This window comes from Orycteropus afer, unplaced genomic scaffold (assembly GCF_000298275.1).
Source record: "Orycteropus afer afer isolate SDZICR_OR568_19922 unplaced genomic scaffold, OryAfe1.0 scaffold00358, whole genome shotgun sequence".
Taxonomy (NCBI): domain Eukaryota; kingdom Metazoa; phylum Chordata; class Mammalia; order Tubulidentata; family Orycteropodidae; genus Orycteropus; species Orycteropus afer.
Window position 1 is genome coordinate 1245585 of NW_006921945.1, and position 9841 is coordinate 1255425.

General features: G+C 51.3%; 1 protein-coding gene across 1 annotated transcript; it reads left to right on the forward strand.

Annotated features, from left to right (window-relative positions):
- The first annotated feature begins 5671 nt into the window (after nucleotides 1-5671).
- MRPS33 (mitochondrial ribosomal protein S33) lies at nucleotides 5672-9255 on the forward strand. The gene is made up of 2 exons (XM_007952758.1): nucleotides 5672-5886; nucleotides 9150-9255. The coding sequence occupies exons 1-2, from the start codon at nucleotides 5672-5674 to the stop codon at nucleotides 9253-9255; spliced, it is 321 nt and encodes a 106-aa protein (XP_007950949.1).
- The last annotated feature ends 586 nt before the right edge of the window (nucleotides 9256-9841 follow it).

The window sequence follows — 9841 nt, forward strand, 5'->3', positions numbered from 1 at the left end:
AGTGGGTTTGGTTTGGTAAGTAAAACAAAGGAGGAAATGCTCCATGACACATGCTATCTAAGTTAAAGTTCAGGGGCCTAGTATTGTCCTATAACTACCTTGTGACTGTGACTCAGGGTGGCTTGGTCAAGAGTCGACCCCAGCCACCCGGTGGTCAGCTAATTAAAACCCCAGAACCAACGCTGGAACCTTTCCTAGCCTGTGATTATGTGTGTGTCCCAATCATGGTCCGTTCGCGCCTGTTGTCCCGCCTTTGACAATGATGCATAACTTATCAACAATCAGAAGTTTTCTGGACGTCACTTCCGTCCGTAACAGTTTGATAGCTGCTCTGTAACCGCGATCTAATGGATGCAGCTAGTCTCTGGTGCCGGATGCACACTGCAGCTCTCATTCAAATGGCTTTGCTTGGTTTCATAAAAATCTCTTTGCACTTAATTTAAGTCTGGGGTCTTTTTCCACTACCACAGGGTGAATGGGTGGCAGGAGAGACGGCGGCACTCAAGGCTGTCAGAAGACGCTTCAGCCCCAAGAATGAAGCAATGTCTTGGTACTCTTAAGACCATGGGTGGACGAAGAAGAGAAGTAGATGAAGGAAGATAAATTAAAACGTGGTTTCATTCCCCCACCACAAGGCAACAGACACTGCTTCAGAGCTTTGCGGCAGCTCTGTAACAAAAAAACTAACTAAATTCGGTTGTTGAAAGTCACAGCCCGCACGCCCCTGCTCCAGGATCCCACCACCGCCGGGTCCTCGGCGCACGCGGGGCGGTGACCTCTCTGCGCAGGCGTGACCGTGACCTCTGAGGCCTCCAAGAGAGGGCGCTAGGAGTTCCGGGTCATTGCGAAGCTCCGCTCTAGCCGCTAGCTTCCGTTTCTTTACTGCTCTCCGCAGTTGTCGCGAGCGAGTTGCGGGGCCGGCGGGGCGGGACTTCCGGAAACGGGCCCGGGGGCGCGGAGGTCGGACCAGGTGAGCGGGCCTGGGCGTTTCAGGGTCGCAGTGGGGTTTTCGGGCTCATGGGGCCCGCAGGATCTCCAGCCTCGCTGAGTCGCTGGAATAGGGCGAGGCCCTCACATTAGTTGCAGCGCGGAGATCACGCGCGCACCCCACAGGCGCAGCCAGACACGGGCGATGGCGCCCCCCAACGCCCGCTGGGCGCGGCGCTCTCTCCCTAGACTGGAGGCGTGAGGGGCCACTCAAATTGAGTTTGTTACCAAGGAAAGGAAAATATAGAAAGGTGGCAGTTGAGAAAACTGCTCAGCGATCCTGCGTCGCCTGCCGTGCCGCCGTTACTTGCTCCGCGCGCGGGAGTGTTCGTGGTTGAAGGGACCCGAGCTGACCCTGGGGCAGGGCCGTGGTGACTCCACGACCCTTTAGAGTCGGTACTGGGCTTTGGGAACCACGCCCCCTCCGGTGGAGATGGGGTGTGACAGCACGCGCGCCGTGTGCGAGACCAGATCGCAGTGAGCGCCGCGTGCCCGCCCTCCGCATGCGGTAGCACCGCTGACCTCGTCAGATCGCTGCGGAAACGGACCGCTTCAAAGAAGGAGGCTTGGCGGCGCAGCGGCTAAGCGCTCGGCTGCTCACCAAAAGCCACCCAGAGGCTCCGCGGGAGAAAGACTTGGCCGTCTGCTCCTATAAAGATTAAAACCGCAAAGCAAAGCTGATTCACGACACCCTGTAGGACAGAGTAGGCTCGCCCCATAGGGTTTCCTGGGCTGTAATCTTCCCGAAGCAGGGTGCCACATCTTTCCCGTGGAGCGGCTGGTGGGTTCCGACTGCTGACCCACCCTTCACTTAGCGGCGGGGGCCCTTAACCACCAAGGAAACCTTCTTGCAGGGCAGGTCTGTGCTGTCACATACCGTCGCTGGGAGTCAAAAATCCGGTGAAGGGCAGGGCACACGTTTTCTGCTCCCAAAGCTGGTGCCCGTGAGATGGGCCGGCTGTCTGCCCTGCCACGTTTACACACACACACGTTCATGCCTGTCAGCACGCTGTGTCACTAGGGATTCCAGATGCCCGGCATGTGGTTAGGGACTGCACTTCATCTGCACTGTTCAAAGAGAAAAGGAACAACGAATCCAAAACTAACTGTGCAAAGACCTGACCGTTTCTTCTGTTTCGGAAAGATCAAAAAAACACCCCTTTCTGCTGGAGTAAACCATGGGAATTGAGGTGTGCACGCTTCGGAGCAACTGAAGCATTGTTGTTTAGCATTTTCAGCTCCACTGAGTGTTTCATCATAGTGCACTAGTCCTCTTTGGGGTCTTCTTTCTTTTCCACTTCAGGGAAGGTGATTATTTTGGAGTGACTGTGTTACATTCCTTCTAGTGGTTTTCTGTGAGTAAAAATCTAATGGATATGCAAATTATTTGTCTTTTAAAATGTCATTACCATGGTCATCATATGCTTTTTCCTTTTTCTCTTGAAGATAAAATTGAAAGCATCTGTAAGGAAGTATAGCAGGGTCCTGAAAAGTCCCAGGTAAAGCTTTAGAATTTACAGCTGGTGAAACGTGGCCATTTGCCAGCGTTAGGACCAAGGTTTACGGACAGCAGATTTGAGCACACTGTATGCTGAGTTCCTTTGCTTTGGAAGGGGCAATCTTGTTCATAATTATAACCATTTTCAGTTTCCTTCCATTTGGCAAGTGGTCCTTGGTTTCTAGTAGACTTACTCCCTTTCTCCATTACATTTTTTAGGGCTTGGATTTTGTGTTACAAGCATGTTCCAGTGGATTCTAACGAGACCTTGTTATGTAATGCTGTTGTGTCCCAGGCACTTGCTGTATCCCGAAGTGGGCATCGAGCTAGCTTAGCATCCTGTCACAGCTTCAGTGACCGGTGTCCTAGGGGATCCCTTCCCCTCCTCACTGCCGGTGCAGGCCCAGGCTGCTGTCATCTGCCCTGTGAGGCAGTCATTCAGGGACAGATAAGTTGAACTGGGTGGATTGTCTGTCTCTCTTTCTGTATGATGAGTGAGGACCATGAATAAACATATGTGGCTATGTAGAATACACGAGAGTTGACAGATGAAGGTTTTCTGGCTTGCAGCTGCCGTTCACTGAGTGCCACCGTCTTTGTCACAGCAGTGCTGCCAGCTTTGTTTTCAGGAGAGGAAACTCACGATTAGGGAAGGTCGCAGCTACACTAGCACGGGTCACAAGGGACGGTCGGCACACAAGTCCAGGCCTGCCTCCCTGCTGCCTCTTTCAGACTCAGGCGATTTGGAATTCAGAGCATGTTTTCCTGACAGCATTGTGGCACAGTGACAGTTTCCAGACCCGTTAACCAATCGTGGAGCTACTGCGCGGTCGCAGGCGAAATCTACTCTGATGCCATAGCTGTCGTTACGCAAATCATAGCAAAGCTGCTGAAGAAGGCGGGTTGTGTTTTAATTTGATGTTTAGCAGAGATCAGAGGTGAAAGGAGGAGCAGAGAGAAGGCCTGCAAAGAACTCCTTTGCAGGTTCTGAAGGCAACTTCCGGATGTTTGCAAGGCCTTCAGGGGTTTATGGCACAGACTTGTGACCGTTTCCTATTTATACATTAAACTGATTTGTGACTTTCTCCTTGATGAAAATATAACCCACCCCCTGACAACCTCAATGGCAACTTAGCCGTATTTGTAAAGCGGAGTAAGAATTGAAAGAGAAGTGAATGTGAGAACTTTGAGTGCCGGAAGGAGAGGGAGGAAGGAATAGTGAGGCTGGTGCTGATGCCTGGGTGGGAGGAGGGGGGGACACCTTGGGTCAGGCTTCTCCCACGGCCGGCCTTCAGGTGGCAGGCTTGGCCCGGTATGGCTTGGTCAGTACGGAGGTAAATTGTTTGAGGTTCACTTTCTGCCCTTAGTTTGAGGTGGAAAACCAAACCCATTGCCTTTGAGTCGATTTCAGCTCAGAGACCCCATAGGGCAGAGCAGAACTGAACAGAGTAGGGTTTCCAAGGCTGTCAGTCTGTAGAAACAGACGGCCACATCTTGCTCCCGGTGGCTGAGGGGTTTGAACTGCTGCCTTTTTGGTAGCAGCTGAGCACCTAACATAATGCCACGGGGCTCCTGGTTTGAGGCCAGCCTCTGCTCCTTTCGTAGCCCTTGAAATGGCAGTCAAAGCTTCCTGCGCTTAAGCCCTGAGTTTGCTTTGGTTTTTCTTGAAAGAGCGATTTTAATATTTAAGTGGTACCATTCCTGTTTAGCTGGGGGTTCAGACCCACCAGCCACTTCTCAGAAGGAAGGTTGAGCAATCTACTTCTGTGGTGATACTGCCTCGGAAACCCAAGGAGGGATCACTATGCGTCGGATCCGGCTTGAGGGCAGTGAGTTTGGGTTTTTTTTTTATTATTATTATTCCTGTTTAGAAGAGCTTTTTGCTTTTTGTATGTTTCTCCCATTGGTTTCTCAAGACAGGTTTGTGCCTTTTTTCTGTTTGGAAATCACCTTTTCACTCAGCTGAGCTGGGAATACAGTGTCTCTGAGCAAAAGCTGCCCTCTCACAACTGAGACGTCACAGCCTTGGCACAGGTGGCCAGTAGTAGCCCCACCACCTGTTCTGGGAGCACTGGGGCAGCAGCCGCACCGACATTCCTGACTTTTGTGGTCCGCCTGCCCCATCGCTGATGCCTATCACCTGCGTTTCCTGCATTCACTGGCCATTATCCTCACACCTGTTTAAACACTCTGCACCCTGAAAAAAAAGTCACTGTTTTCCACTCATAAGAGGTTGGCTGACTCCTCATGAAGGCAGAGTATACAAGATGGAAGATAAGACAAGTCACAGCACAGTCCATACGTGCCTTCTGCCCGGTGTCAGATGAGTCCTTGGACTGTTGCGTTGGTGTCTGTGGGGCAGCTCTCCCCCTTTGTTTTTCCCCAGTGGCTCCCAGTCTCTGGGCAGGATTCGGTCCAGTAGCCCACGGGCTCAGTGACCTCATAGCTCATTAGCGCTCTGAGAGCCACCTGGCGCCCTTGAGGAGCAGTGTTCAAAGGGCTCATCATGAAGGCAGCAGCATAATTATTTCTCTGCCATGATTAGACCTTCAGATGGCAAGCAGTCGGCGTGTTTATTGTGTGGATTGCTGAGGAGGGTGTTTTCTGAGGGGATGATAGTGTCGTGCTGGGCCAGCTGGCTCCCCTGTGCTCTTCGCCCGCCTCCTGCACAGGTGTGCTCAGTGGCAGGCAGTCACCTGCCAGATTGGAAAAAGGGCGGTGCAGCAAGGGAGGAGGGGTCTGTGAGCATAAGATGCAGACGTCCACCTGTCGGGACGGCAGATGTTCTCAACTGCAAGGCGTGTACCACCACTGACACTCAGATTCACGTGTGCTGTCAGTGACTCACTCAGATTCATGCATGTGCCATCAACATGCTCAGATTCGCGCGTGTGCCATCAACATGCTCAGATTCACGTGTGCCGTCAACGACTCACTCAGATTCACGCGTGTGCCATCAACATGCTCAGATTCATGTGTGCTGTCAACAACTTGCTCAGATTCACACGTGTGCCATCAACAGCATGCTTAGATTTTTCATGTGTGCCACCAACAGCGTGCTCAGGTTCACGTCCGGCATTCTCGTTTTCGTTTTCTGAGGTGTTTGGTAGGTCCCTGGAATTCCTCCCACTCACCTGTTTTTCTCCTCATTTCCTGTAGGGACTCTCACACTGTGCTGCTCTGGAAATGTCTTCGCTTTCAGAATACGCTTTGCGCATGGGTCGGCTGAGTGCCCGGCTGTTTGGAGAAGTTGCCAGGCCTACCGACTCCAAGTCCATGAAAGTCGTGAAGCTGTTCAGTGAGCAGCCCCTGGCCAAGAGGAAAGAGACCTATGACTGGTACCCAAATCACAACACGTACTTTGCGCTCATGGGGACGCTGCGTTATCTTGGTCTCTACAGGTGAGGCAAAAAGCACAAAGAAGAATTTTTTTTTTTTTTTAAAGGAGATCAGATAAAGGAAAAATTCCCCTTTCTATCCTGATGGTTTTGTGGTTCTTCAGTGGTGCTCAGGGGGTTCAAAAGGTGGGTTTGGCATAAAATGCAGCTTTTAGATTTTCCACAGTGGGCAAACCAAAGAAGGAACCACTCACTTACCAGAAGACACATTTTAACTCTGGCTAAACGTGACCAACATTGATACCTACTGAGTTGTGGGAAAGTGTTTCTCAGTCTAAGAGCACTCTAGAAAGATGGCAGGGGCAGCTGGCCTTCTCTTGAGGAAGCAAACAGTGAAAGGCCGGGCTGTCTCTGAGGGGGATGTGGCTGCGGGCTGTTGCTCGTCAGGTGGCCGGAGTCCCTGCCCCATGGGCTGTGGTGTGGGAGCCTCCTTGTTCTGGAGGTGAGCCCGTTGGCGCACTGGTTTTCTCCCACCTTGTTTTGGCTTTTTCACTGTGTACCTTTTCTGTATACGTATTGATTTGGTCTGAATTAAGAGCACCAAGTCACACAGGATCTTAGCACATACTTGGTGCTTGTGTGTGTACAGGGGGTGGGTGCTTAGGGTCAGGCACTTCTGTAGAAAGAGAAAAGAACAAATTCCTGTGGGTTCCATCTTCTGTCCGTTTTTCGTAACTGCCAAACTAATGCATGGTCAGTAGGAAGGAATTCAAACTGCATTAGTATGTGAAGCTAAAATAGCTGCCTCTGAAAACAAGGTATTTTTGGTTTGTTCCTCAGTTTCAGCAGGAAAAAATATTAACACAATTTCATTTGACTTGTCTTCAGGCAGTAGCACAAAATCCCTCTGGGGTTATTCCCTCTAAAAAGATAAAATTAATAGTATAGTGTGGGACTTGGCATTCCAGGTGGCTCAGCGTGGTACATTCATTCAACCAGCAGATGCTGCAAGCAGGGCTTTGAACTGGTTTATTCGTGGCCGATGCAGAAAAATCACAGCAGACCCAAATTTATAAAACAGATGTACCAGAATGAGAACTGAAATGGGAAATATTACAGGCAGAAGCCCTGGAATGGGAGCCTTGCAAGAGGCGCAGTGAGCCCTTTCGGGAGCCTAATGCGGGAGATTGGGTTACTGCCACGACTGGTGGACCCCATTCAAAGTGGAGCGGTCGCCCATCATCTCTGAGCCAGGCACCATTGTTTCTGACTCTTTGGGTCAAGAGATTTGGTTGCTGTGCAACACACATACCACCCTTTTTTTCTAAGAGGGAGCTTAGGTTTCTAGCAGGACATTGAGCAGTAAATTTTCCCATTCTGGTTACCATTCCAGTATACTGACATTTTACAAAGTTGGGTCTGTTCCAGTGGCTTTGTCAGCCATGACTAAACCCAGAAGAACCAGTTCAGAGACCTAGTTTTAAGTACCTTCCCTATACAGGCACTAAGATGGGCACTAAAGGGACAGCAGTGAGTTAAATAAGATTTTTTTAGTAATACATCAGACATTATAATCCTTGACATCCATATTTTTACACAGATAACACATACCTTCTAAGTTTGCTTGCCTACTGCTCCCTCTCTCCCAGGGATACTATTGTAAATATGCTGTGCTAATGTTTTTACAGGAACATGTAAAAAAAATTGGTGTAGCCGCGCTTATGAAAATATCTTCTGGGGAGGGAGTAGTTGGCAAACAAACGTAGGAGGCACAAGTGTTTATTTACATAAAAATACGGTTAAGAGATTGCTAGGATGGTTCAGGGACTATCTTCCTTTCATTAGTCTGGTCTCGGGAAATAAAAGCTAATTTTATCGTGACCTGAAATCAAATGCCGTTAGGTGTAGATCTCCTGAGTGGAAGTGACAACTCACAGAACCACGTTCTGCTGCTCTTACGGCTGCTGCAGCCCTCCATTCACGTGACACAGAAAGACGCGACTCTCACCGGCGGCAGGAGGAAAGGACCCCGCGTCCAGCTATCTGGGGTAGAACAAAATGATTTCCTGCGTTTGGTCACTGGTAGTGCCTCTAAGGCTGGGCCTCCCGTGGCGTCAGCATCGAGACAGCCTTCGACAAAGAAAACCGTACACAAAGGTCCGCCAAGGCATGAGGGAGCACATGCTCTCAGAAACAGCTCGTCACTTTTCAGCCTAGCGCTCGAGACCCCTGCCTCTGTGGGGCTTGCTTCCTGGTGGGGGTGCCGAGGGAGGGGGGCATGAACATAAGGCAGTCAAGCAGGTGCCTTGGCACAAAGTGGTAGATGCCATGGAGCAACACGGTGAAGCCAGCTGAGCAGGAGCCAGGTGCTGCCGGGCACAGTGGTAAATAGGCCGTCAGGGTAGGGCTCGTGCAGGAAGAGAGGTGAGGAGAGTTCCAAGAGGGCATCTGGGCAAGAGCTTTCAGGGCAGGGGTGGGCACTTGAGCAGAGACCTTGGGGTGGGAGTGTGAGCCAGCCAGGGGAGAGGGGTGGGATGGGGGCACCCCGTGAAGGCCGTGTCAGCCATGGTAAGGACAGGGGCTCTCCCTCCTGGCGTAAACCTTGGGGTATTTAATCTTGAGATGCAGACATTTTATACAGGACAGGCAGGCAACTTGACACCATCCCCGTGCCCACGTACATACCTGGCAGCGTAGCTGACTTTGGAGTTGGCTCCCTGCTGCCTGAGCCTGTCCCCGACTCCCCTCTTGTGTGCCTTGCCCACTGCCGTTCCGGGAGCCTCCTCCCGTTGTCGTTCCTGGGCCCACAGTGTCTGTGTGCAGCCGCTGCAGCCGACACTTCCCGCTGCTTGTGGTGTTTCGTCTTCATGTTTTAGGGAAGTTTGGAGTGATTATCGGTGTCGTTGTTGTTATGTGCTGTCAAGTTGGACCCGACTCATAGCGACCCCTCCTAGGGTTTCTGAGGCAGTATCACTAGGGAAGTAGATTGTCCGACCTTCCTTCCAAGGAGTGGCTGGTGGGTTTGAACAGCCAGCCTTCTGGATAGCAGTCAAGTGCCTTAGGCATTATGTGACATGCGGTGGCCAGCCTGGAAAGCTGACTGCTCGTTGGGCCATTTTCAGTGAGGGGAAGCTGACTTATAATGAACTTGGGACACACAACTTGCTGTATGTTGGGGACTCCCTGTTCTTTCAGATATTCCTCAGCTATGCGTGGGCCTGTAACTGTCAGGGCTTGGTAATTGGACGACCTGAGGGACCCGTGCTAGCTGGAGTCCCTTTCCTGCCTAGAAGCAAAAGCTGGTTAATTGTTCTTTCTCCGTTCAGAGACGAGCATCAGGATTTTAAGGACGAGCAGTTGCGTCTAAAGAAGCTCCGTGGAAAGGGGAAACCGAGGAAGGGAGAAGGCAAACGAGCGGCCAAGAGGAAGTAGACCGTCAGCAGAAACTTGCCCGTCAGTGGCTGAGAACAGAAGCTGCTTACGGTTTTCCACACGCTGTAGGACAGGAGTCTGCCTACACTGAAGGCCGTTTGGAGGGACACACCCGGCTCCATGTTGACGTCTAACTCAGTGAAATTGTGGCGGGTTCCTTGACCACATTCGAACTCTGCAGAGTTCTTTGGGTTGTGGTTTTGTAATCTGAGATGCACCTGATTGTGTAAAGAAATGAAGGCATGAATTACTGCTTAATGATTGTTTGGGGTGGAGATGGATGTTGGGAGTGGGGTGGAAAGCTGTCAAGAGTGTCACACGACTACCACGCGTACCGTGCGAGTGTCCCGTCATTTCTGCAGCACGCCTTTCTTGCTCCTCAGCTTAAGCAGCCCTCAGCCCCTTTGATCTCCGGTCACCACTCCACTGCCTCCACCCACCCAGCTCCCAAACTTACTGTCCCTCACCACCTATGCCTTGGAGAATATCTCACAGATGGGCTGGTGGGATGAAAGGCTGTCCCTGGGAAGGGAGGGGCTGCCACCCACGAGGCACTGCTGGAAATATGACAGTCAGCCAGAGGAAC